General features: G+C 54.6%; 1 protein-coding gene across 1 annotated transcript in view; it reads left to right on the top strand.

Annotated features, from left to right (window-relative positions):
• PRDM15 (PR/SET domain 15) overlaps positions 1-26,401 on the top strand; it is a 42,922-nt gene extending 16,521 nt beyond the window's left edge. Inside the window, exons 8-25 of the mRNA XM_087818430.1 lie at positions 1,064-1,288; positions 2,704-2,833; positions 3,944-4,125; positions 4,248-4,342; positions 4,753-4,840; positions 8,521-8,688; positions 10,843-10,937; positions 12,129-12,260; positions 13,293-13,427; positions 14,235-14,398; positions 15,268-15,347; positions 15,694-15,813; positions 18,881-19,012; positions 19,468-19,551; positions 19,999-20,174; positions 20,725-20,805; positions 22,028-22,237; positions 22,999-26,401. Coding sequence (XP_087674556.1) covers positions 1,064-1,288; positions 2,704-2,833; positions 3,944-4,125; positions 4,248-4,342; positions 4,753-4,840; positions 8,521-8,688; positions 10,843-10,937; positions 12,129-12,260; positions 13,293-13,427; positions 14,235-14,398; positions 15,268-15,347; positions 15,694-15,813; positions 18,881-19,012; positions 19,468-19,551; positions 19,999-20,174; positions 20,725-20,805; positions 22,028-22,237; positions 22,999-23,478 — 2,777 coding nt within the window. The 3' untranslated portion in view covers positions 23,479-26,401. The remainder of the gene's footprint in view (positions 1-1,063; positions 1,289-2,703; positions 2,834-3,943; positions 4,126-4,247; positions 4,343-4,752; positions 4,841-8,520; positions 8,689-10,842; positions 10,938-12,128; positions 12,261-13,292; positions 13,428-14,234; positions 14,399-15,267; positions 15,348-15,693; positions 15,814-18,880; positions 19,013-19,467; positions 19,552-19,998; positions 20,175-20,724; positions 20,806-22,027; positions 22,238-22,998) is intronic.
• Positions 26,402-27,278: the final 877 nt, after the last annotated feature.

Raw genomic sequence — 27,278 nt, 5'->3', positions numbered from 1 at the left:
TTCCCGCTTTGGCTTGAAGTCCCTCTGTGTACCTGGCATCACGAGGTCTGTTCTCTTATGCTCGAGCTGAGCAGTGTATTCCAGTGTGGGGCTGGGATTATCTAGACCTCCCAGGTGTTCTCGGCCGGGTGGGCTCGTTGTTGGCTCGTTCTGCTGTGCGACCGAACCACAGACCCTCCCTGTGGTACGTGCCATGGAACATCGTGTTTGCTTTGTCATTTTCTTCCCCTCAGTAGCTCCTTGAGGGGCACTCACGCAGCGCAGTGTCCCTAAATGTGGGACAAGTGCAGGCACAGCAGCCACTCACACACAGCGCCGAGTCGGACCAGTGGAGATGTGCAATAGGAAGGGCCATTCCTCGTCCCTCAGTGCGCACAGGTGCCCCCTGTCATCGGAGTGCGCGGGTCCCCATCCTTCCGTTGGCCCTTCCTCCCTCCTGCTGGTGGCCTGTGGTCCAGCTGGTCTGAGCCAGGCTCACCTTCATTCGGAAGCTTGGCCACTCTCATCCAGTTTTCTTGTCTTGGGAGGTTTCTGAGGCTTCAGTTGAAAATAAAGCACAGTTTTTATTTTTTTGCTTGCAGTGTTTTTAAAGACAGTTTGTTTATCACAAATTGAATATTTTTCTTTTCCTCATAGAGGTTACATTTTTAAGTAATTGTGTTATGCTTTGTTGTGGAAAAATTAGAAAATACAAATAAGCTTAAAGAAGAAGATGAAAGCTGCCTGGAATGTTACAATCTAGAGAGAACCACTTTCGTGTTTTCATGTATCCTTCCCTGTTCTCTTTGCACATACGTGTACACACAGGCTTTTAGTTTATATAGAACTGTGTGTGGTGGACCTGCCCTGCTTTTATCACCTAATTGACTCTTTGAAATACTAATTGTGTTTGATGCATCGGGAATGCTTTATTTTCAAAAGCAGTGGAAATACAATTTGTTTACCTATGCAGAGGCCACACTATTAGCAAATAAAATTGAAAACAGAGAGACAAGCAGCGGGGGTGGGAGCGGATGCTGACAGGCTCCCTCTGCCCCTGTGCATGTGCCTCTCTCTCCTGCAGAGCATCTGCTGGGTCACTTGGAACAAACCAAAAGCCTTCCCCCGGCCAGCCAGCAGGACGGGGCTCCGGAGAAGGAACCTGACGGGTCCCGGGGAGAGCCTCCCGCAGTTCCCAAGAGCATCGGTACCGCCAAAGAGCAGAAGAAAAAGCCTCGAAGAGGGAGAAAACCCAAAGCCTCAAAACCAGAGCAGCCGCTGGTCATCATTGAAGGCAAGGAGCCCGCAGGTGAGAGCTGGTCCTGGGAGACTGGGAGGGACCCGAGGCCACATCACCTGTCACCTGTCACCTGCGTTGGTGCATCGAAACTCAGCCCTGAGAGCCCACATGGAGTTGGAACCTAAGCCTTTCTCTTTTTCTGTAAATTAGCTCTTTGGATTACTATTTACCTGTGATACCATTTGCACTGCGAGAGTGTGCAGGGTGTGAACTCAGACAGGTGGCTCCCCCTATGTCAGCAGCGCCCAATCAAGACAGAGCATTTCATCTCCCACCACTTTCCCCTGTCTCTCGTGGGTCAGTCTTGCCCATCCTGGGAGTCCGTGTGAATGGCACTCCTGTGCCGTGTCTCGCACATGGCAGGTATGGTGACTGGTCCACGTTGGGTTTTGGCAACCCCTCTTTGTGGCCGGGCACCCCGGCGTCCACTCCTCCGTCACTGCAGGTGGACATGTAGCTTTTTCCCCAGCTGCTGAAGCTCATTCTCCGTGTCGACATCCACAGTTGAGTTTGGAGGGACCTTTGACCCACCTTCTCCGGTGCCTCACGGGTCCCCTCACTACCGTTGTCACTGACCACTGGGCAGTTTTCCTCTGCTACTGTTACATCCCAGGATTCCTTTTGTGAGAACGAGAAAGAAATTCTTTCTGATCATTAAAAAAGAGAATTAGAGGAACAGCCTTCACGGAATAGTCTCCGCTTTGCCCTGTGCTGCCCCGGTGCTGGCCGTCTGTGCTGTGTGGACCTGGCAGGGCCGGAGGGGTTCAGACTTCTCTGGGCGTCTCCCCTTCTCTAAACAGGCGGGGGGCCAGCGCAGGGGCAGGAGCCTGTTCAGTGATTGTCTTACTATCTTAGTTGCGCTACGAAGATGCGTTAGGAGGCAGAGTGGTGGGACCGGTGCCGATTTTTGTGTGTGATCTTCCCTATTTCATTTGTCCAGAGGTTCAGGCCTGGGTCCCGATTACTGTGATTATTTTGTATATGACTCTTGTGCAGAACTGTTGTCTGCTTTTGAACATACTCAGGGTGGCTTGTCTAATTATAAAATTAATATTCCTGAATCTCTTTCATGAGTAACTTAATAAATTTTAAGATGCTGCTGTATATCAAAATGTCTTGGTTTTGGTGGGTATGAACAGGGATTGAAATAGTGCTTTGACTGCTGTGGTTTTAGAAAAGAACCACAGTTTATAACTCCAGTGTTTACTTAAGAATATCATTTTGTTTTTCTATATATACAGATAAATACGTGAATTGTAAAATATTGCTAGTTTTTCTTTCTTTTCTTTTTACTTGTGTAAATCTTGTAATGTGTGCCGATAGCCTTGGCCTGGCCGTGGTCCCTTTGGGTGTGTCGTCTGGGTTGGGTGGGTTCTGTCCCCTGCCCTGGTGATGACGTGGCCTGTCCCATTCCTTCTGCACAGAGCAAGTAGCAGAGATCATCACTGAGGTGCCGCCAGACGAGCCCGTGACCTCGGCACCGGACGAGCACATCATGGAGCTGGTTTTGGGGAAACTGGCCACCACCACCAGCGACACCACTTCAGTGCCAAAGTGAGTCCTGCCACAGCACTCGAGACGGGAAGCGTGGTGGCAGCGAGTTCATTGGGAGGGAGGGCACCTCCCAGTGGGAAGGCCTGAGGAGAGGGGGGTTTGTTTCTCCTGGTGGAAACGGACGAGCTTGGGAAGCAGCAGGAACATGGACCCAGGAGTTTAATGGTGCATCCACTGTGAAAACAGTTTAAAAAATGTTTTTTTGGTGGCAAAATAGAAATAACATAAAATTTGCCATCTTAATCATTTTTAAGAGTAGAGTTCAGTGGTTTTAAATACATTCACGTGCATATTGTAGCAGGTGTCAGCGTCCTTCCCTTTTAAGGCTGAGCAATGCTCCGTCGTAGCGTGGGCCGCATTCTCTCCACACATTCCCGCTTCGGGGCGCGTGGCTTGGCTATTATGAGCTGCTGTGGGAAAGCAGCGTTGTATTTGAGATTCTGTAAATTTAACACCTCACTTTGTGTTGCACTTTTCCTTTTGGTGCACAAGGAAAATATTTGTATTTTATTTTTATTGGGAAATTGTTGCCTGAGGTCGAATAAGCTGGTGGCAGTTTCTTCTCTCCAGCTCTTTGGAGTTCCTCTTACTGCTGTCGAAATGTGCTGGGTCCTTCGCGGTCCGGAAACCTGCGGAAGTACTGAAACCAAAGTCATGTCAGGAGTGGTGTTGCCTGTTTATTTATTTACAACCCATCTTAGTGCCCAGAGGGTTTCCATGGAAACAGTCAGAAGTACACTTAACAGGCAGAAGAAATTTTAAAAATCAGGTTCAGGGAAAATATAAACCAGTAGAGGCCAGACCACTGAGGAAGGCGGCACAGACAAAGCCTCTCTGGTTGGGGCACAAACTGAGCTTGAAGCTTCCTGGCGGCCAGAGTTAAATGCAGTAAGATGTGTGGCTGGTGCATACGCTTCCTGTGGCATCACATGTTCCAGGTGCCTCACCTGGGTGCCCCTGACGCTGGGTAATGCCCGAGCTTGTCCCCTCCTTTCTCCCATCGAGCTGGGATTATTCGGAAGGACTCTTTCCAAGGCGACTGTAACCGTGAACTCTTGCCCCAGGGAGCCAGCTCCCACCTTCTTACCGCTTGCTTGTCTCCCTGGGCAGGTTCCCCCATCACCCGAGCAGCAGCATCACCCTCAAGAGGAGCCTGATTCTCTCGACCCGCCACGGCATCCGGAGGAAGCTGGTCCGGCAGCTGGGGGAGCACCGGCGGGTGTACCAGTGCGGCACCTGCAGCAAGGTCTTCCAGAACAGCAGCAACCTGAGCCGGCACGTGCGCTCGCACGGTGAGGCCCGGCCGCGCGGCGCCGACGTCCGCAGGCCTGGGAGCCCAGCCCGCTGCCCCGGCCGCGCATGTCTCGGGTCGAGCCTGCAGCCGAGGATCAGCTGTTTATCTTTGGTTCCTCAGGTGACAAGCTGTTCAAGTGTGAGGAGTGCGCGAAGCTGTTCAGCCGCAAGGAGAGCCTGAAGCAGCACGTGTCCTACAAGCACAGCAGGAACGAGGTGGGTGCAGCCACGGTTCTCTCCCGGGTTATGGAGGAGCAGCCATCAACCTGACAGCCAGGATGGGGAGAGAAGGTAGAGTCAGGAGAGGGGACAGAGCCAGAGTGGCCGAGCTGCGTGGCTCTGGACGCACATAGGTGGCCCGGCTGGGTGGACGGGCGGCCCGGAGGCGTTGGGGGAAGCAGGTGCCGTGTGGGCTGCGCAGGTGTTGAGTGTGGGCCCCTCTTTCTGGGGCAGTTGGGCGGGAAGAGTGAGAATCCTTCCTGTTCCTAAGCTGAGCGGGAGAGTGAGTAGTAGAGGCCCGTCCTAGACCACACACACGTTGAAGTTGCCAGAACGTTCCACCAGGGAGCCCGTTCTGCCCAAACCTCCTCGGGCTGCTTTTCTCACTGACGTGCTGCCCCCGCCAGGTGGACGGTGAGTACAGGTACCGGTGCGGCACCTGTGAGAAGACCTTCCGCATCGAGAGCGCGCTGGAATTCCACAACTGCCGGACAGGTGAGCGAGGCCTGCAGGGGCGGTGCCGGGGGCGGGGCGGGGCGTGTGGGGGGAGGGGAGAGGGCGGAACAGTGACTGCACTTGTAACACTTCCAACCGCCCGTTTTGCTCCCGAGCAGTCACGGTCATTAACTAAAGACACAGGTGAAACTTCCAGGCCTAAGGGACCTTGTGTTCTCACTTCCAGTTGCACATGCCCCACCCTGGAGACCCCACACGTCACCCTTGCTAAGTGTGCTGAGCGGCAGAGTCGGATCTGTGCTAGGACCGAGTGAGAAATGGGGGGGTGGGTAGTGCCTGCAGGAGCCACTGACCCGCAGTTGTTGGAAGGGGCTTCCGTAGCCATTGGCCTCCCTTGCTCACGGAGCTGCCGGCATCCAGGATGGGGCGCAGCGCCACTGGGCCCAGGCCAAGTTACCTGAGCCCGCTTCTGTCTGCCAGTCTCCAGAAGTGACATCGAACCTTGTTTTCCTTGTGGTGCCACAAACCTGTGCCGAGGGGGCCTCCCTGGGTGGGAGCGAGCGTGCTGGGCACTGTCTCTGGATGAGTTGGCAGCTGGCAAGCACAGTGATATGGAAATCCTCGCGGACCGCAGGGAGGCAGTGGCATAGGAGCCCAGGCGGGGAGAAGGCCCCATCCTGCCCCCGCTGCTCTCTCCCTGTGCACCGTGGGTGACTTGCATTCTCCCTCTCTCCAGGAACCCTAGCACACCTGGGAGAGGGGGGGACCAGTGGCAGTCGGCTTAGAGACCTACCAGGTTAGCCTTTGATACTGAACCCCGCCCCGTGGACCCCTGTGTGTGCATCACTTGTATCTCTGTGCTGGTTCTCGGTAAGGTGGGTCTCCGGGGAACCTTAACCAGCATTAGCTAAGTCTCCACGGCACCCCCGTCGCAGCCAGCACCTGTCTGGCAGCACCTGCTGTGACCCTTGCTTGGTTCATTTGTTTGTTTGTCCTGTTTGAGGGTCCTGTCTGGAACTATGGCTTGTCTCTCGTCCATGGCACCTTGCTCCCGTGCAGGCTTTTCCGGGTGGCAGGCAAGTCTTGTTTCACTTGAGCTCCAGCCATGCTCTGCAGCATCCGTGTCTGTGGCATTAAGTGGCCTCAGACAAACTGCTGGTGTGCTGCACCACCTGTGTTCTGAGCCCTGCACCCAGGTGTTGCCCCAGATCTGGGGCAAATGCACCCAGCGGCCTCCGTCGCTGCAGGAGCAGCCAGCAAGCCGTAGCCTGGGTTGCTGTCCGATTCGGACAGTGCACCATGTGGCCACTCCCAGATCTGCATGAGCGCAGGGATGGGGGTAGGGCTGCCAGGGTATTGCAGCAAGAGTGGCACCTTGTCCTGTCGGGTGTTTGGTGAGTGACTAGAGTTCAGGAAGAGGAGTTGCCCTCTTTACCTGCCTTTCTGGACACAGGTGAAACAGAAAGTACCAGAAGTCAGAGCCGCAGTTGCTACACATCAGAGTTCTGACAAAGCAGACCTTTCCTTCATCATAGAGAAGTAACAGCAGTGGCTGAAATGCACTTTCTCTTTCCCTAAGATGCTGTCCTTTCAAAGGATGGAAAACAAAAGATAAGCCTGGAAACGGAGCTCATTTGCATAATGTGGTGTTTGCATACTGTTGTATTTTTTTCACATTAAGAAAATGTGTGTCTTCCATAGACCATTAAAGCAAGAATTTGTCTGATGTGAGGGAAAAGCTTCACAATGTGTCGTCCGATGGGCTTTTCTCAAGCTTTTGCTCAGCAGGACCTGTCCTGGGTGTGGCAGGTGGTGGTGTAACGCGTCTGATGGTCCCTGTACTGCCTTGACAATCACTCTGTACTAGTGAACAGCACAGGTTCACGTCCAGGCACTCAAGCGAAACACAGTCCGCCCGCCTCCCATGCCGGTGACTGTGGATGCCACCCAGGAAAAGCCACCCTGCATCGGGGACTGGCCCCTGACAGCTCTGCCCCAGCTCCGCTTTCACTGGGTGGAGGCCACATTCGAGCCAAGAGTAGTACAAGTGATTTCTCACCATATGCTGGAGGGACTCGTGAGAGAGAAAGCCAAAGCTCACGGGCACACTGCGCCTTCCAGGCCGTCAGGCCTGGGGCTGGTGAGGCACCTGCTCAGGAGGGAGACTCACCTGGACGGTTTAGTGACCCAGGGTGGCAGGGTCTTTGTGATCTGATGGGACAGCATGGCCTTCGCCAAGCAGATGGCAGATGCCCCAGGTCTGGTGGTCCCATTCCTGTGAACCCGTGCTAAGGGAATTTAGCAGAAAGAGGGGGAAAAGCTACATTACTAAGGATCACTAAATTATCTACAATATCAAAAATAATGAAGTAAATTGTGATAAATGAACTGGGTGGAATATTACGTCGTCACTACAATATGCGTGAACATGTTTTGCATACTAAGCACACGTACTGTGTACATGTTTTGCATATTAAGCACAGGTACTGTGTACATGTAAACGTGTATACAGGGGTTCGTGTAAATGTACCTGTATACAGGGCTTCGTGTAGATGCACCTGGGCTGCACATCGGGGTCACCTGAGAACTTCTGTGGCCTGAGCACCCCCTCCCTGGGACATTTTGGTTGTCACACTGGCTGTATTTTGGGGGCCAGAGTGCTGCAGAACATCACAGCACCCAGGTTGGCCCCCACAGAGAATGACCTGGCCCATGTGTTGCCAGTGCCCAGTCTGAGCCCTGGGATGTGGGTGGGGTTCCTTAGACACACTCGGGCTCCATGTGTGGCACAGTGAGAACCCCACCAGATTCACTGTAGAAAACAGCAGGTTTCTGTGGTTTGTCTGTGGCCTCAGGGATTTGTGTGCTTGCCAAACACTTACTGACTCCAGGTGCAGGTCTGTGGGCTGGAGCCCAGGCCCCAGAAATGAGGATGACACTGTATGTCCTGAGGCCCTTGCTCTGGAGGGGATGCACCCTGTGACCCACACTGTCATGCCCACTTGCACAGGGGACCTGGGGTGGGGCAGTTCTGGGCATCCAGTCGACTGAGTTCTGGGATTGGTGCTCCAGGAGGGCCGTGGGCAGTGAGGGCTGCCTTCTGTGGCTTGTGCAGGTGACAGACCCTTGAATCGGGGAAGGTACTGCGGGGCAGGGGAGGGGGGTGAGGGGCAGAGCAGAGAACAACACTGAGAGAGGGCTGGGGGCTTGTGCTGGGTATAAGGCCCCGAGATCCCTGAACCAAGGGGAGAGTCCAGGTGGGTTGGGCAAGGACAGGCATCTGGAGAGGTGCCAGTGCCATGCAGGTGCCCAGTGGCCCCGCTGCGTGTGCTCACCTAGAGCATGCCGCCAGGAGAGCCGAGGGACGTCCTTGGCACCTGGAGGGAGAGTGAGTGGGACAGAGCGAGCAGGGCTGCTGGAGTTCCTGGGGGAGCATCGCGGTTCCTTGCGAGGCACATTGAGTGCCGTGGGGGAACGGGGCGTGGAGGATGGCAGGGCGAGGCTCCCTGGTGAAAGGAGGTGAGTTCAGTGTCTGCTTTTCACATGAGAACCAGCCGCTCCAGCCTGTGCTCGGGCCGAAGCTGCAGCAGCACAGGTGACGCGGCTTCCTGGCCGTGCGGTCCTCGGGTGTCGCCTCCCTTCCCCTTGGCCCCTTCCCGTGGCTGCACCGTGGAGCCCGTGTCCGATGCCGTTTCCCTGTCTGCTTGCTTTCCGGACAGACGACAAGACATTCCAGTGTGAGATGTGCCTCAGGTTCTTTTCCACCAACAGCAACCTGTCCAAGCACAAGAAGAAGCACGGGGACAAGAAGTTCGCCTGCGAGGTCTGCAGCAAGATGTTCTACCGCAAGGACGTCATGCTGGACCACCAGAGGCGCCACCTGGAAGGTGCGCACACCTGCGGCGGGGGGGGGGCTGGCCCAGCTGGCTGCGTGCCGTGGGAATTCATCTCAGGCAGGGGGACAGGATCCGTAGTGTCGGGTGTTAGTGGGAGCAGTTGGGAACGTACTACGCGCTCAGGAGGGAAAGATTTAAGGAAACCAGCTCTCTGTAGGATTCAGTGCTATGCAGTCATTTAAAATGTTTTTTCAAAGTTTTTTAATATTATGAGAAAATGCTTTCCACGTGATAGAAAGTAGGAAAAAACTGAAACCGTGCAGGGGGTAAGCTTTCCGCCACGTGTGTGGAGCAGAGCGTTCCTGGCAGAGGCTGTCCTGGGGGGCCCTGACTGATGTTCCCTCGCTCCTCTCTGTATCCTGAGGGGACCCCGATGCCTTGGTCATTTGTAGTGGGCTTGGGGCACAGGGGCTGCCTGTCCATGTGGGGGTCTCTGAGAGGTCAGGTGCCAGAGCCCAATGGACTTCAGTGGGGCCCGTTACGGGTGAGATGAGGGAATACAGTGGAACTGGGAACAAAGTATGGGGGTCCCGGCAGGGCAGACCCTGAGTGTGCAGGCAGCACCCCGAATGGGAAGGGTGAGCACTAAGCAGAGAAGCACCTGGCGTATCCTGACCCCCCGGGAGACTCCCTTGAAGAGCCCACGCAGACATACCTTCAAAGGGAGCATTTAGTGATGGCAGCCCTGACTTTTACCCTAAGGCTCTGCCTCTTGCTGACCAGCCCTCACTGAGCAAAGCATCTTTTTATAAAAGTTTGAAAAAATCATTTTCTAAAGAATTGCAAATGAAGTACAGCTAAGTCCTCAGTTAACATCGTCAGTGGGTTCTGCGACTTCAGTAAAACGACATATAACAGGACCAGTTTTACTACAGGCTAATTGGTGTAAACAGGAGTTAAGCTCCTTCAGCATCTCGTCCACGTTGTGATGAAATGACAGTATTTGAGGACCTGCTGTATGTGCTTGTTGGGAAAAACCTCAGCAAACCTCAGCTGTGTGTGGAGCCCGACTGCCACACGAGCGTGCGCGCGTCCCACGCCTTTTACCCAGACGGGAGTCGGTTCGTCCACCCTGCTCCTTCCCCCGGCCCTTCTGCGTGTGGTCTCGTGAGGCCCACCACTGTTTCCTCTGTGGTTTGTTGGGTGGTGCACTTAGGACTCGGAAGCCAAACTCGGTGACTGGGTGGCCTCGGGTGTGCTAGGTGCCTCCGTTTCCTCCCGTGTGGTGGGGATGACCGTCCTGCCTGACTCCCTAGGCCGCCACCCTCGGCACAGCTAGAAGTCAGGTGTTTTCCGACTGATTGACAGGTACCGGTACCCAGGTTGTATTTACAACCTTCTTTTACAAGTGACATGTAGCTCGTCGTTTTCTGCCGGGATAAACTGCTGCTGCCGCGGCCGTTCCGTGGCTTCCCCTTCGGGCTGGCGCGCAGCGTGAGTGCCGCTCTGGCCCGGCGCGCCGCGTGCCCGGCAGCCTTTGCAGACGCGTGTTTTCAGGCGTTCTCATGTCCGGCGCCGCACTCACCACGTTAGGCGGGAATGACCCAGACCGGCCAGCCACATAGAAAAAGAGGCCATGAGAAGTGAATTTGTTTCTCTTGTTCAAAGATAACCTATTTCCCACAAACTTGTAAAAGTCTGTTTCGATCTCAGTTATGAACAGTTATGCCTGAAAAGTATAAGATTTTATTACCATCTGACTTTGTACACTGATCCTGATTCAGTTTATTTAATTTGAAGGATGAAGGTTAGCCTCTTTTTAATAAAAATCCTGCCTGCTTAGAGCCGCCCAGGAGAATCCTGAACCTTTCGACTGGGTACAAACACCTTCCCTATGGTAGTTCATTGTAACTCTTACACATTGTGAAATGGGAAACACTTGCCACCCTCATATGTCCACATGTTTCACATGCAGAACCATGTCCCGCACCCCGTGGGCGTGTGCAGTCTTTCCTCTCCCCGGGCGCCTGTGTAGGAGCCGCAGTTAGCGCTGATGCCCACGTCACAGCCAAGTGATGCCACCCACCCGTTCACTTGTCCCCACACTGGGCAGCTGTCTCCCGTCCTCCGAAATGGCACTGGGCTGCAGCAGAACTGACTGATCTCACGTATTTACTCTCTCGCTTGGGCGGGTGGGCATTTCAGGAGTCAGGCGGGTGAAGAGAGAAGACCTGGAGCCCAGCGGGGAGAGCCTGGTCCGCTACAAGAAGGAGCCTTCGGGATGCCCCGTGTGTGGCAAGGTAACGCTCACGCTGCTCTGTAGTCCAGATACAAAGCTCACCATTTCCCGAAGTTAAGTCTCGGAGCCCTACCCACTGAGCATCCGGGGGGAAGTTCAGGGAGTAAACAGACACTCGGGTTGTCTCAAGCTGCAGTGTCCACTCATTCATACCCTTGTCATTTTGATCTTTTGCTGTCGAGCCGGGTTTCCAGTGAATGAGCTTAGAAAGAAGTGTTTTCTCTTTCAGAGCCTTTTTCCTTTTTGCCACTATTTCCACCTGTGTGCTCCTGGTGCTCACACTCTCACATTCTCCTCGTTAGTGTCTCACAGGTGTCCTTGTGGCAGAGACCAGAGTGAGCATGCCAGGGAAGCAGGAGGTCCTGAGGGCTTAATTCTGTCCCTTGGTGCTGTGGCATTTTTGAGTGACAGCACCAACAACCCCATGGCCACGGATGTTCTGTGGCATAGTCCCTGAGTGAGCTAAGTGTGACGTCACCTTTGTGAGCAGATCCGTCTAGGCTGCATCTGATGGAGGCCAGCAGAGAGGCCGACTCCTTAGCAGATAAGCTGGACCTTAACTGTCCAGAAATCTGGTGCCCATCAGAGGAGTCCCCGGGCACTGACCGGCAGTGCAGGCCCATGTCAGCACTAAGCTGGAGCCTGTCCTGGCACTGCTGTCCAGGCCACGCAAGGTGCCACAGAAAGGTGGTGTTCTCTGTGAATGAGCTCTGTGGTCTTGTGCTCTCCTCAGACTCAGCTCCCACAATTCGAGAATGTGCAGAGGTCAGCGGTGTGCCCAGAACTAGAATTCATATCCGTCTCGGTGTGCAGAGCACCTGCTGCAGGGAGTTAGTTCCCAGAGGGGCTCCCAAGGGGGCTCTGCGCCACTGCAAGCAGGCGGTGTGAGGGACATCACCACCAGCCTGTGCATGGGCACAGTTGCTGAGTCTCAGCCACGTGCCATCCACGGGAGCCACCCAGCGCTAGGGCCCTGGAACCACGGACCCTCTGCAGCTGCCAGGTTGGGACAGTGGGGAGCGGTGGCCGCAGGCGGGCAGCTAGTGGTAACCTGGCCCAGCCTGCCGCCTGTGGCCACATTCCCAGAGTGTTGGACCTTTTGAAGAGGAAACGGAAACCGTTTGTTTGGCTGTGGTTTACCCCGCGAAGGCCCACTTGTGGAAGGGCCTCACACCCGCCTCTCGGCCCGCAGGTGTTCTCCTGCCGGAGCAACATGAACAAGCACCTGCTCACCCACGGCGATAAGAAGTACACCTGCGAGATCTGCGGCCGCAAGTTCTTCCGCGTGGACGTGCTCAGGGACCACATCCACGTCCACTTCAAGGTGCCGGCCAGCATCCCCTTTCCCGGGAGCTCTCGTGGGCGTGGCGGGCCCTTGGGCCAACGTCCTGACACTTGTCAGCTTGGCCACAGCGCCTCTTTCAGATGAGCCCTTGAGACTGCTGGTCTCATGCAGCCCCTGCAGGGCTCCCATTAAAATCCTCCCCCCGGTGGACGGGATGGTGGCGCCTGCTTCCCTTCTCCCTGCCTTTGAGGAAAGTGAGGAGTTGACCGGAGCTGGGGGTGGGCAGTGAGGACTGGGGGTCATGATTAAGGGGTAGGAGAAGTGCCGATCCAGGGAAAACAGACATGACAGGTCGTGCTGAGGCCCCAAGTGAAGCTGGGAGCACACACCCTAGACACCCGTCTGCCTGCAGCTCAGTGACTGTTTGGGGGCAGTTCCCAGCCCCAGGCATAGGTTGGGGTTTTGCTGGGCAGGTAGGAGAGAAAGTGGGGGGTGAGACATGAGAATGTGGGAGGCTCCCAATGCAGGTGCAGAGCCACATGGAACAAGTTGGGGTGGAAGGAAGGGCCCAAGGGGGGGCAAAGAGTCTCAGGGGAGAAGAGCTTAGACCTCACTGGGACCCTGCCACGTCCAAGCCAGGACCCGCGGGTGCTAGTCCTGTCACCCTTCTGAGCCTCCACATTTCTCTCTGAGTCCTGCCACAGAAAGTGGGTTTCCATGAGCATTAAATTAAACCCAACAGATAAGAAGGACCTGGCAGGTCTGAGTGCTCCATGGCAGGGAGTTCGCAGTTCCCTGCCCCCAGCCCTCAGTGGGCGTCGGTGCTGGGCGTTGCAGGATTACCTGAATGGGCCTGATAGGTTTACCATCAGGGAAGTGGAGTGTGTGCAGGTCACCCCAGGGAGAGCGTCTGCATTGGGCCCACAAAGGTTGCAACAGAAGGGAGCTCAGTAGGACTTCCCACCCCTGGGGAGGCGCCGCCTTCTCTGTGGGTGAGCCTCCCTGCTGCTGTGGATAAATAATCCATTAACGCTTTGCCAGGCGTTAGGAGTCGGACTTTGACTTTTCCAGGACATCGCGCTGATGGATGACCACCAAAGGGAAGAGTTCATTGGTAAGATCGGCATCTCCTCAGAAGAAAACGATGATAATTCCGACGAGAGTGCAGACTCGGAGCCTCACAAGTACAGCTGCAAAAGGTGTCAGGTAACTTGACAGCAGGGAGTGTCAGGAAAGCAAGCTTGGACCACAGGGCTGCAGACCCGACAGGCTCAGGCTCGGTGGGCCGGGTCCCAGGTGGGGGCCCCACCTGCATGGGCCGGGCAGTGTCACAGGTGTCCTGCTGGCTGCCCCATGTCACTTGGGTTCTTAGGGATGGTGCATGGCCTCACTGCTGTCACCTGGACCACCGTCTGGGAACCAGTCCCTGACTAGTCTGCACACAGCTATGTGGCTAGCCGGGTTGGATCTGGCTCCTTGGAGGTTGGCTGCACAAGGGTTCTCCTCTCCCCTCTGCTCCTCCTCTCAGGCCAGTGGCCCTTGGACATGCTCAGAGGGGGTGGTTCTGTTCTCGAGGGCCCCGGGCTCCATTTCGGCAGCCTTCTGTACAAGAGGTGGCCCCTGCACTGGGTTCCACTGCCTGAGAGAGCACGGTTCGCCCTGCAGGTGCCTGTGTTCTGTGAGCACCGGCCCATGTGCCCGTCCCCACAGCTGGCTGGGCTCCTTTCAGGGCCCTCCGGCGTGAGAGAGACACACGGAGGTCAGGTGGGCAGAGAGGAGCTGGGGGCAGGGCCTGGCTGGCCTGGGGAGGAGGAGCTGGGGCCCACGTCTCACAGTTGTCTCTCACACACACACACACACACATACCTGCTGCAGTGTCGCCCAGCGCTGGCCCGGCCCCTGGGAGTGTCCTCCTCACCTGCCGGGTGACGGGCTCTCTCCAGCGCCCCTGCACGTTGGTGGGAGGCGCAGAGGCCGGGCTGTGCGTGTGGTGAGCCCTGCGCCTGTCCGCAGCTCACCTTCGGCCGCGGGAAGGAGTACCTGAAGCACATCATGGAGGTGCACAAGGAGAAGGGCTACGGCTGCAGCACCTGTAACCGGCGCTTCGCCCTGAAGGCCACCTACCACGCCCACATGGTCATCCACCGGGAGAACCTGCCCGACCCCAACGTGCAGAAGTGAGGCTCCCGGGCTGGGGCTGCGGGGTGGTGCCTGAGGCAGGTGTAGGGAGGCGATGCCCAGGTTGGCGGGTCCCTCTGCTCTGTGAGCCCTGGCCGGGTCCTGGGGAAGCACCTCGCACGCACGTTTATCCTGTCCTCCCCAGCTCTGCCCCGGCCCGTGTTGCCCCTGCCGGGACTCAGCAGGAGCAGCCGCATACGGGCCCGCAGAGCCTCCAGAGCCCTTCCCCCAGTGGTCAGGGTCCCTGAAGGCCAGCCCCCCATCTGGCCGCGGCCGGAATCAGTGCTCTGAACCTGAGCGAGCGAGTGGACGGTTAGAGGCTACAGTGGCCTGATGCTGCAGTGACCAGCTTGGGCCGCTGTGCAGAGCGCCACGGCGTGGGCGGCTTCAGCAACAGAAATGTGCTGTCTCAGTGCTGGACGCCTGAGGTCCGAGATCAAGGTGTTGCAGGGCTGGTTCCCTCAGGCTGCTAGAGAGAATCTGCTCCAGGCTCCTCTCCTCGGCTTGTCGACGGCTGTCTTCTCCCGGTGTCTTCACATGGTCATCTCTCTACCCAAGTCTCTGTGTCCTGATTTCCCCTTTTTATAAAGACACTACTCCAGTGACCACATTTTAACTTAATCACTTGTTGAGACCCAGTCTCCAAATACAGTCACATTGTGGGGAACCGGGGGTCGGGGCTTAAGCATGGATTTGAGTGGAGAGACACGTTAAGATCATGACAGCCCTAAAATCTTTGTGTCTTTTGTCATCTGTGTTGTACATTTGTGGTCTCACCTTTTGGTCTCACGGTGCTTAGGAAAGGTGTACCTGCTGCAGATGGCCCCCGAGGGTGTGGGGCCACCCTGAGGCTTCTGTCTGGTTTCAGGTACATTCATCCCTGCGAGATCTGCGGGCGGATCTTCAACAGCATCGGGAACTTGGAGCGGCACAAACTCATCCACACAGGCAGGTGTTCTGTCAGGACGCAGGCCCCAAGCTGAGCAGGGTGGACCGGCTCTCTCAGGGCTCCTGCGCAGAGCGGTCTGCATCGTCCCCCTCGATGCATTCTTCTGTCCCCACTTCTGTCCACCCTGTCTGTTCCCAGCATGGCCTTTCCCTGCCTCATCGCCCCCTTCAGGTCCTCGGGACCTCCTCCTTGCAGAGCCCAAAGGAAGGTTCTGAAGAGGTGGAGGAAGGGATGGCTCCGTGCCTCCCGCCGTAGGGAACAGCATCCCTCCCAGTTACTGCCTTTGTGCCTTAACCAGGGATGTGGACCGCACAGGCTTGAAACTTGGATGTGTTTGTTTGTTAGGTGTGAAGAGCCATGCCTGTGAGCAGTGTGGGAAGTCCTTTGCCAGGAAGGACATGCTGAAGGAGCACATGCGTGTGCATGACAACATCCGGGAGTACCTGTGCGCCGAGTGCGGGAAAGGTACGTGCGGGGTGGGGCGCCCGGCCACGAGCAGACCCCTGGGTCACAGGCGTGCCACCAGCCGAGGAGCTCCGAGGGTGCGTGAGAACTGGCACATCGAAGGGAAAGGGGTCACCGCAGGCATCGAGGTCTGACCGGGACTTCCAGTGAGAGGCTGTTGGAAGTAATGCGGGTTCCATGTACAGCAGTAGTAGCCGAGGATAACAGGAAAATACCTTGTTCAAAAACGCATCACGCACCTTGGAATGCTCAGGACAAATCCGGGTGAGACAGCCCTGTGGCCTGCGTGAGGAGCGCCAGGCCGTCAGAGGCAGAAAAAGGGATCCATTCCCGGTTTGGGAATTCTGAGCATTTAAAACAGTATCTATTTTCTCCTAAGTAGGTTGTAAAGGCGATGCAGACGGCATCACAATCAGCAGGGAGCCTTAAAATGTCACCCTAAAACGTCCACTGTGTGGCAGTCGTGTGCATTTCAAAACTGTTCTCAGATACATTTTTTTTTAAACTGGAAAGGAAACCGTGAGTGTCACCAACACTGGCTGGGACAGGGAGGTCAGAATGGGGGCCGACTTTGTTGTCTCTCTACTTCTGAGCATTTTCTGTGGTTTTTGTTGTCGTTTTTTATGGCCATGTGTTATTTTTGCGATTTAGATTAAGTGCATTTTAGATGCACAGGGGAGAGGTGCTGGATGGTGCAGAACAGTAAAGACCAGCTGCCTTCTGTTCATTTATCCACTGAGTGCTGGCCCTGCAGTGACCGTCCCAAGAAGGGTCAAAGCCAAGATGCTGCTGTGCCAGGCAGTCTGGGGAGCAGCCGTGCTGTGAGGGGAGGAGGCAGGCACTCTGGCGGAGTGTGGGTGGGAGTGTAAATGTGTACAGTTGGCATGGGCATTTGGGAAGTTAGCTGCAGCTAGAAGTATCTGTTTATCTGCAGTTCAGGATGTGTTTATGTGAAGATGTGTTCACTGGTGCACTGTTTGTGACGGGATAGTTTAAAACACTGAGGAATTAATTACAGTGGCCTCAGGGCCTCTGCACTGGCTGTTCCCCCACCAGGAATGCTGTTCCCCCAAGTAGCTCTGGGCCCCACCCTTGTGTCCAGGTCACTTTTTCAGATGCTTCCCCTGAGGCCCCCTGCAATGAGCCAGCGTCCTGGCCGCCTCCCCTCCTGCCACCCCTTCTGCTTTGTCACGTTTCTCTTTGTCCATTGTCATGGGACACTTGGCCTTTGCTTGTCTGCCCCTCCGCGGAGAGGCTGGGGACCTTGGTTGACTCTCTGCTTGGCCTCTGGCACCTAGAACGGCGTGGGGCTGTGGTAGGAGCTTGAGGGTCTCTAATGAACAAATACAGGCCATGAGCAGTGTGCACTGTTGAAAGCAGTGCTGTAGTCAGGCTGTGCCTGCGGTTGAGACAGCGTCAAACGGTAGAGCCAACAGCCAAGGGTCCTGGGGTGTGTGGCCAGAATGTGCCCAGGAGTGTGTCCCGGTGCTAGCATGACCTGAAAGGCAAGGCTGCTGGAGTGCTGTCCTGGGCTAACCGTGTGTCATCTGTAGTTTTTTCACTATTGGGTGTGTGTGACTTTTTTTTTTTAATTAATTAATTTTTTAAAATATAGCTTTATTGATTTTAGAGGGAGGAAAGAAGAGGGAGAGGGAGAAACATCAATGATGAGAGTCATTCATCGAGCCCACAACCCGGGCATGTGCCCTGACTGGGAATCGAACCCTGATTGCCTGGATCCTAGGTCAACGCTCAACCGCTGAGCCACGCCCGGCCGGGCAGTGTGTGACTTTTTAAAGGGAAAAGTGCTGCCCCACAGTTGGTGCGAGGCCCACTCACACACATCTTCCCCACCCCATAGCCTCGGAACCGCTTTCTGAGTGTCCGAGACAGGTGACAGCATTTCAGGGACTCCTGCTCCCTCTGCTGTCTTCGCCTGGCCAGTTCCATGGCTGATGAGAGAGCACAACCAGGTGGTTCTGCCCCCACGGTGCCCCTGGCAGCAGCCAGTTTCTGCGTGGTGGCGAGTTAGTGGTGACCCATCCACTGTCACTTGCTGGGTAAACCTGCGGCGGGTGGGACCGGATGTGCCTGCCCTGTGCTTGTGAGCTGCTGCACGCTGCTCCAGAGTGCGCCTGCCTGCAGCCCCACAGCCCCCACACTGGCATTGCCCATCTGGTGGGTGTCCCAGGCTGAGACCCTCAGCCCCTAATTCGCACCGGACCTGGTGGTCCCTTCTCCACTGGCTTGAGTAAGGTGGTAGCTTGTTTCACCTCCTTCAGCAAAGCTTGACTTGTGAAGGTAGGTTAAAGTCCGTGCTTCGACTACAGAGCTAGACCGCCCAGGGGCCTTGTTCCCGACCTTTAGTACTTTCCCATCCCCGACATCAACCGGAAACTCCAGGCAGCTGGCGCAGCTCTTCTAGATGACTCTACCGAGTCACAATAGTACGCTTGGGGCGTTCACCTATAGTTCTCCTTGTTTGGTGCTCTGACCATCAGGGTGGGGCTACCACTGACGAGATGAACTGTCTAGACCTTGACAATAAATCTTTTTTTTAATATATATATATTTTAAATATATCTTCATTGATTTCAGAGAGAGGAAAGGAGAGGGAGATACAAACATCAATGATGAGAGTCATTGATCGGCTGCCTCCTGCACGCCCCGGACTGGGGGTCAAGCCCGCAACCCGGGCATGTGCCCTGACTGGGATTCGAACCCCGATCGCCTGGATCCTAGGTCGATGCTCAACCGCTGAGCCACGCCCAGCCGGGCAGACAATAAATCTTAAAGGGCCTTCAATGACACAACTGCCTGCCTCCCCGTTGGTGGGAGATCCTTTCAGAGACGAGCCCCCAGCCCTGTCCTTCACCCTTTCTGCAGTCACTGGCACCTGTGCCTGCCCAAGAGTATGAGGTGTGGGCATTCTGGGCCCTGAGCATAGGGGCAGGGACAGGACGAGGGCATGGGATGGGGAATCTGGGTGCGGGCACTGTGGGGGGCCCTGGGCAGGGACACAGTGGCCCGGGCAGCCGTGCGGTGCCCACCTGCCTCCGTCCGGCAGGCATGAAGACCAAGCACGCGCTGCGCCACCACATGAAGCTGCACAAGGGCATCAAGGAATACGAGTGCAAGGAGTGCCACCGCAGGTTCGCCCAGAAGGTCAACATGCTCAAGCACTACAAGCGGCACGTCGGTGAGTCCGGGCCCAAGTTGCGGGCAAGTGGGGTGCTTGCCCCAGACTGAGTGACTGAGGGGACACTGGGGCCTAGGACAAAGCTGATGGAAACCTTCACAGTAAACACCTGAGTTTCCTAAACATGGCGTCTGCCCCCCCATGTCGTGAGCTAGTGCAGAATAAAGCTCATTAGATCGGATTCTGCCCGTTGAGAATGACCAGCGGTCCCGGGGGCCCCGGGCTGCAGCCGACCTGCCTCCCTTCCCGGAAGGGCCTTGCTGAGCCACCCGCAGAGGGCAGGTTTTCCAGGCCACAGCTTTCTGATGACTGGAAGTGAAGGTTTCTGTCTGTCCCCCGGCGCTCTGCCTTCCCTGGCGCCTCTCCAGATACCAGCTGTGTCAGGGACAAGACGCCCGCTGTGTGTAGTTAAAGCACTAGGAACACGTCTGAAGCCCATGTGCCTTTTCCTGCAGGGATTAAAGATTTCATGTGTGAACTGTGTGGGAAGACTTTCAGTGAGAGAAACACGATGGAGACCCATAAGCTCATCCACACAGGTAAGCAGGGTGCAGCCTGAGGGGTGCCTGGCTGCATGTGCGGCCCTGGTACAGGATGGGAACGGCCGTGTGACCCCACAGCGCGGACTGTTTTAGACTTTTTGCTGTTGTCCTGCCTTAATGGTGGCCCATTGCCCCCTAACAGTCAGCCCAATACAACTTTCAAATACCTGTTCCTAAATTTTCAAATATTGGAGCGATGACGTGGTGCTGTGCTCAGTGAGGGAGGAGCCTCTGTCATACTCGTCCCGGGCTGTGCTTGTCCCTGTGGCCCGACCTGGGCGACCATCCCGCAGCACACGTATAGGGTGAAGCACCCTACCTGGCTGTCCTGTGGGCTGTGGGACAGCCTCGCTCATGACCTGTAATTGTGCTTTCCTCCCGTGTGCGTATGCGTGTGTGCATGTGCACGCATGTGTGCGTGTATGTGTGCGTGTGTGTGTGAAGTGGGCAAGCAGTGGACGTGTTCCGTGTGTGACAAGAAATACGTCACCGAGTACATGCTGCAGAAGCACGTGCAGCTCACCCACGACAAGGTCGAGGCTCAGAGCTGCCACCTGTGCGGGACCAAGGTGTCCACCAGGGCCTCCATGAGCAGGCACATGCGACGCAAGCACCCGGAGGTGAGCCTCCTTCCTCCCCGCCCCGCACGCCCGCTCCCTCTGCCGCCCGCGTGGCGCTTCTGCTGCCCGGAGAGTGTGCAGCGTGGCTTCTGCACACTCGGGGCCGGGCAGTGTGGCTCACGGAGGGGGAGGGTGGGGGCGGAAGTACCCACATGTGGGCCAAGTTGAAAAGTCAAGTGTTTAAAAAGGTATAAATGCCTCATTTTTGGTAATTCCTTACGGGACATTGGTTTGAAATAATAAGATTCACTGAAATGTCACTTACTGAAAGCACATTAGTAGGCAAACGGGAGGAAATGCAGTGTCCCCCTCGGGCATGGTGGGTGGGCATGAAGCGATGCCAGACAGGTTCAGGGGACCCTCCGTGTGCAAGTTCATTGCAGACGCTTGAGATGAGGGCCTGTGGTGTGAGGGGAGGACAGGCGTGGGTGGGATTCTGGAAGCAAGGTTCCAAGGTCAGTCCTGTGTGGACCCGGTCAGAAACATGGGGAATGCCCAGGAGGAAGTAAGGCGTGTCATCCCCGGCTCACTGCCCCGCACTCTCGTGTAGGTCCTGGCCGTGAGGATCGATGACCTGGACCACCTCCCAGAGACCACCACCATTGACGCCTCCTCCATCGGCATCGTGCAGGTGAGCACAGAGCGGCCCTACAGGGCTGGCGTCGCGTGGGGACTTCTAGATACGCAGATGCCTGCGGGCGGGGCCTCCAGAACTCAGGCAGGTGTCGGGAGCTCTTTGGGAAGCCCCATAGTCCGTGCCTTGTGTCTCACCTTCGTTTCACACTCTGTCTTTTCGGTCAGCCTTCTCCCCAAGAACCTTTTAAGTTTCTAGAACTTTAAGGAATGAGCTTATGTAATGTGGAGGCTGGTAAGTTTAAAATCTTCAGGGCAGAGGGCAGACTGGAGACCCAAGGAAGAGTTGATGTTGCAACTCAAGACTGAAGGCCAAAGGAGGCAGAATTCCCTTTTCCTCCAGGCATCTCAATCTTTTCTCATACGGCCTTCACCTGATTGGACGAGCCCCACCCTCAATATAGAGGGCAATCTGCTTGACTCAACGTCCACTGATTTAAATGTTAATCTCATCTAAAAAATACCTGCACAGCAACATCTAGACTGGTTTTGACCAAACAAGTGGCTCCTTAGCCCAGCTGAGTTGACAGTTAAAATGAACCATTGCCAATGGTTTCTAGGAAAGCTTAGCATAATTAGATTGTTATAAGAAAATTCACTTTAGATGTATTAGATGAACCTACTTTTTCCAGGAGTTTTTAGTCAATACTTTTATAAAAATTTTCTTTTATTATAAAGAGAACATGTCACACCCTGAGCTATTTAAAGTTCCATTTATACTTCTTTCTTTTGAAGTGGTGTTTTGAGCACAGTGCTCAGAGAAGTGTGTGGGGCACCGTCCTGGCTGGGCCTATTTGCTGTCCCCCAAGGAGATGACTGTCTCGTTCTTGTGGTCAAACCAGTTTTGATCCAAGATTGATTCTGGGGATGAGAGCCTTCTGTGAAAACATTTGCAGCCTCAGGCTGAGCTCATCAGGGCTGAAGCAGTAGCTTAAAATTTTTGTTTTTATATTTCTATTTATTTTTCATCACAAAATATAGATTTGAAAAATATGACTTGTATGTAATTTTCTCCACTTAAAAAAATCCTGAAACTTGCCTTAATCTTTAGAAATGCAAGCGAGCAGATAAACTGTGGTCACTCTGTTTCCTGTGGCAGCTGGGTGGCCCGAGAGCCTCACCGCTGACCTGGAGTGTCGGGGGACCGTGTTGGGACCACGCTGGCCACTGTGGGTCGTGACCCATTGACCTGCGTGTTGCTGAAACTTCTCCTCCTACAGCCTGAACTGGGTCTGGAGCAGGAAGATCTGGCGGAAGGGAAGCCCGTGAAAGCAACCAGGAGAAGTCACAAGAGGAAGCAGAAGCCGGAGGAGGAGGCGGGGGCGCCTGTGCCGGAGGATGCGGCCTTCAGCGAGTACTCGGAGAAGGAGCCCGCGTTCACGGGCGGCGTGGGCGACGAGACTGACTCTGCAGTGCAGAGCATCCAGCAGGTGGCTGTTTGCTGTGCTGGAGTCTGGAGGGGGGGCCCGGTCACTGTGCAGGGGCAGCTGGCCTGGGTGTGGGGGACCCCACGTGCACCTGCTCCCTGCCCTGTCTAACATGCCTGTGGCTGCCGTCAGCGCTCTCCCATCCTACCTAGAAATGACTTGTCATTGTGAATCCAGCACTGGTGGCCAGCCAGTCTGCCTCCTAGGACAGAATCTTCCAACTGGCTCACCTCCCTCCCTTTGGTTTGAGGCCCCCAGATCTTTCATCCGTGTGTGGCTGATTCTGCACAGGCATCCTGCATTTGCCTGGCCCTCCATCCCTCTGCTTGACGAGGAAGCTGCTTCTTTGTTATTTATTAGCGGTCACTACTACAGATTCGTTCAATGCCCTTAGAGCTTTCTAGTTGGGCTGCTCGTTGACCAACAGCAGGGCACTCCAGGGGACCGAATGTCCAGTGAAGTTTGTGCTTCCCATCTTCCTCGTTTTTACTTTCCTCTGTTGTTTTCTAGCCAGTGAAGTAATTTCTCAGTCCTACTTCATGGCCTCTATGATTATGTCTGTATGTAGTTTCTCCCCTTCACTAGAGTTATTGTTTCAGGTCAAAATGACGTGATTTAATCTTTTCCCTAGTGTGCTTCGCCCCCTCCTTCGGGCATGGTTATTCCAGCGTAACTCCGCCTCCGTCACAGTGCGGTGAGGGAGGCTTGTCTTCTCCATTGTATGAGAGCTATTAACTGGTTTATGTTGTCTGTGGCTCTTCCAGGTGGTGGTGACTCTGGGTGACCCAAATGTGACCACTCCTTCGAGCTCAGTTGGCTTGACCAACATCACCGTGACACCCATCACCACGGCAGCCGGGACTCAGTTCACCAACCTCCAGCCGGTGGCCGTTGGGCACCTAACCACCCCGGAACGTCAGCTGCAGCTGGACAACCCTATCCTGACCGTGACGTTTGATACCGTCAGTGGCTCCGCTATGTTGCACAACCGCCAGAACGACATCCAGCTACACCCCCAGCCGGAAACCTCGAACCCACAGTCTGTGGCCCACTTCATCAATCTGACCACGCTGGTCAACTCCATCACGCCCCTGGGGAACCAGCTCAGTGACCAGCACCCGCTCACGTGGCGGGCAGTGCCCCAGACTGACGTGCTGCCGGCCCCCCAGACACAGGCCCCCCCACCGCAGGCGGCACAACCCCAGGTGCAGGCTGAGCAGCAGCAGCAGATGTACAGCTACTGAGGCACCTGGTGGAAAACTTGCAAAGGGAACCTCAGCTAGGTTTCCTTGTTTAATGCTGAGATTTGTTTGCTGGATACCAAACAAAGAAAAAGAAATCATAATTGCAATGTAAGTAAGGTTGACTTAGCTTTTGCAGAATTATCTCCAAATCCCCCAGCAACCATGATGGTCTGCGAGCGTGAGTGCAGCAGGCCAGCTGTGATGCGAGCAGGTTGCAGGCGCCGCCTTAGCCGGGCAGCTGGCTGGGCCGTGGCCTCGCCCCCAGCCTTCCCCAGCCAAACCCAGTGTGGTGGACACGGGCTGGGGAAAGCGAAACGTCAAGAGAAGCAGGATCACAAGAGGCAAGTGCTATGTTATTAGGAGCATAAGTGGTTCCTTTTCTTTTTCCTTTAGAACTGTTACTGTATCAAAACATAGGCAGTCTTCACAGGTGGCAACAAGCTGCGATGACGAGCAGCTTTCTTGCTTCTGGATATTTTTTGCAAGGGAGCAGGTAGAAGTTAAAGTAACATTGAGTCTCTTTGAAATCTCAGTTGAGTCGAGTTTGTTTTACAACTTTGGGCTGAAACCATGTGTGAGAAGATGGCTGTGAGCACACGGCCCTCCTCTGGCCTTCAAGTTCATCCCGGGCAAGGCGCCATGTGAGGTCACTGACTCGGGCATAAAGGTCTCGTGGTAATTTAGAACATGAATTAATTTTCAGGATCATTTCTTCTTCTTTTTTTAACTTTATGTCAAGCATAAGTTATGTATTCAAGACTCTGTTGTGGCCATGTTTTTTAATTTTTTGTTTTAACATGCTAAAGTCGTTTGCACTGTAGGACTGTTGGTCCGCCTCCAATTCTACACAACTGCCCTGGTGCAAAGGGGCACATAGTTGTGTGCAACAAGGAAGCCTGGTGCTGTCCCTGCTGGTGGCACCTTCGGGTGCGGCTTCCCTGCCACCACATACGTTTATCATGGCTGGCTCAGCCAACATCCCCTGAACTGAAGAACAGGGAAGAAATTCGTGGTTTTTCCTGTTTAAATTTTTATTCCAAAGGTTGACGTGGCTCAAGACCAGTTTTCTGTCACAATGTCGAATAAGCTTGGAAAGCATAGGTTTTCGTGAAACAATGATGCTGCCCTTTGCTGCCAGGCAGTAACGAAGGCGGAGGCCGGCTCACAGTGGGGCCACCGGTGCCCCCAGTGGACGTGCTGAGTGGGACATGCCCTTGGCGCCCACGCCCTTGCGGCGGTGGCGAGGCCAAGGCTCACCAGCAGCCAGCCCCCCCGCCGCTCACCCCGAAACAGAAACAAGCTTGATTTTTACTCTCCTCATATTTTCTTAACGCTGTCCAAAATGAAGTGTTAAAATTGCCTTATTTGTCCTCGAGCACTCTTTGTCCCAGACCCTGTGTGATCTGGGAGGCCACCTAGAAGAAATACTAAATAGGAGTCAGCGGTGGGTGAACGAGGCCCGGTTATCTCATGCTGCCCGTGAGGCTAAGGACCATTTGTTACACAAAATGAATTTTCTCGGCACTTCACTTTATTCCAGATCGTGAGATTCTGAGGCTAGGGCTAGAATTGGTTTTGTGCAATACACGCCTTCACAGACTGCGGAGATCCATCGCCAGGGGCACGTGACGTGGGCCTGCGGAGCTCGGGTCACACACAGCCCATTCACACACTCCCAGCTCGCACCTCACCTCAGTTACCGAATTGTGGGAGATTGTTTGCCTTTTTAATTTATGATAATTATTTTTATGTTATTTATGTATATAATTAACTGCTTTTTACATAATAGTTTCATTGAAGGAATTTGGGCGAGGGGTGATAGATTTTCTAAAACGGTGTCTCTGTTCTCGAAATCTAAGGGGCCCAGGTGTCCACGGGATCGCCCAGAATGCCAGGCCTCGTTCCTAGGATATTTTTTAAAAGTCACTAACTTTCTTTTCGCATTTGCAGAATATATAGGGCGAATGACCAAGTCCAAAAAACCCCAAACATGATTAAGCATCTGCTAGCACCTGTCTTCTTCCCTGTGAAACAAAGGCCTTTAAATCACAGTTTTATTTTTTTAAAGAGGTCGTGTTTGTGCCTAGAGTAAGAATGCATCCAGTGTTCTTAAAGAGCCTAACTTAGGCTGTGTGGCCTGGTGCACGACCCCGTTTATTTCAATAACAGACGCACAATAATACTTCCTCTTATAACAAGTGAGGACTCCAAATAGAAGTGAGATGTACTCCTGAGTTTCCTGTAGATGGATTTGGTTTCACAGGGTCACTGTGTGAGGCCGAATGGGTTCAGGTTGTCTCAGGACAGTTGCTCTGAGTGTGCGTGGGGAGCAAGGACACCAAGGTCTCCTTGGCCCAGAGTGGTTGATCGCAGATGCTCTGCGCCTGCATCACTGTTTACAGACGGAAATGTTTCATTTTTCAACTGATCCCGGGTGCACAGCTGTAGCTGGAAATTAGGCTCAGCTTCTGTGGCCACCAGGCTCTGTGAATCCATCTTGGTTGTTTTAAATTAATAAATCATGAGAATTTATTTCGGGCCTGTGACTTTGTAATGTGTCGTTCTGGGCCACAAGGCAGGGTGAACCTTGCAGAGCTGGGCCCCAGTTCAGACGCCTGAATTCCGAGCTCGGCAGCCAGGAAGGGACTGGGCCTCTGGATCGGCCGTCCCATGGGACGCGTTCTCTGTGCCAGGTGCCACCTCTGTGTCCCACAGGAAACCACTTGGGAGGCAGATTCACGGACTTGATACTTTTTTTCCCAGCTACGGTGTCCAAAGGCGTGAGGCTCGTGGCTTCCCAGCTTGAGCCCCTGTCAGTGACTTTGCCATTGGTTTCGAAACATATTGAGACTGTTTGGAGAAGTTAGTGTATTTCGTGTCCCATCAGTTTGTTTAACAACAAATAAAAGGTGCTGTGACCTGTGTTTTTCGATCACTGGCCTCTCTCAGACTTCCCCTTTCAGGTAGCTGACACGTTCCATGTACTTGGGGAACAGTTGTTTTCCTTCCGCCTCCACCGTTTTGATTTCTCTGTAGTCTGGGACCCGGGAACATTCTGTGAGGTCTCAGGGGCCTTCCCAGGGATTAAAAAAAGGCAACAAAGAAGGTGCACGTAGCATTTTTTGCAAAGTTTAGATTAGAGAGAACAGACAAAAAAAGGTGAGTCGTCAGAGGGGAAAGCTTCATCCAGGCATTTCTTTGGGCTGGTGGTCTGGAACGATCCCTTATTGATCAAATATCAGACTATATATTCCTATTTGTTAGGGATGGTCGTTTTAAAGTAATGAGACATTTGAAATGTCATCTGATCTTCTGAGGATTTGGACTCTGAGATGCTGTGTTACACACTTGATAGCATCAGGTAGCAGTTAACTTGGCCAGTGAAGGGTTCATTCATTTAACATCCGACGCTTTCTGAGCCCCGTCTTGAGTGCACCAGGCCGGCTCGGCCCTGCACGTGGTCGACCTTCCAGGGCATCACGGGCAGTGTAGATGGCGGGCGCTGTTCCTCCTCTCCTGGTTCATCAACAGCATCCTGTGCCCCTTGGTAACGTCAGGTAGTGGTTGGCTCCGCCAACAGCCATGGGAGGCACCCACCCGTGAACAGTGCTTTCACACGCGTTAAAAACAAGTTCCGACAGAAAGGGGGAGGTGGCTGGGCCACGCCTGCCATCTCTGGTCAGTTTTAATGTCTGGCTTGAGTGCATCAACATCAGCGGGTCCTTGCTTTGCAGTGACATGGGCAAACATGACAGTTGTGTGGTGACGCAGTCAGCACGGTTACCAGGGGCGGCCCTGAG

Source organism: Miniopterus natalensis, chromosome 6 (genome assembly GCF_054644295.1).
Source record: "Miniopterus natalensis isolate mMinNat1 chromosome 6, mMinNat1.hap1, whole genome shotgun sequence".
Lineage (NCBI taxonomy): Eukaryota > Metazoa > Chordata > Mammalia > Chiroptera > Miniopteridae > Miniopterus > Miniopterus natalensis.
The sequence above is the reverse complement of the archived record's forward strand: the minus strand, read 5'-3'. Positions and strand labels throughout refer to the sequence as shown.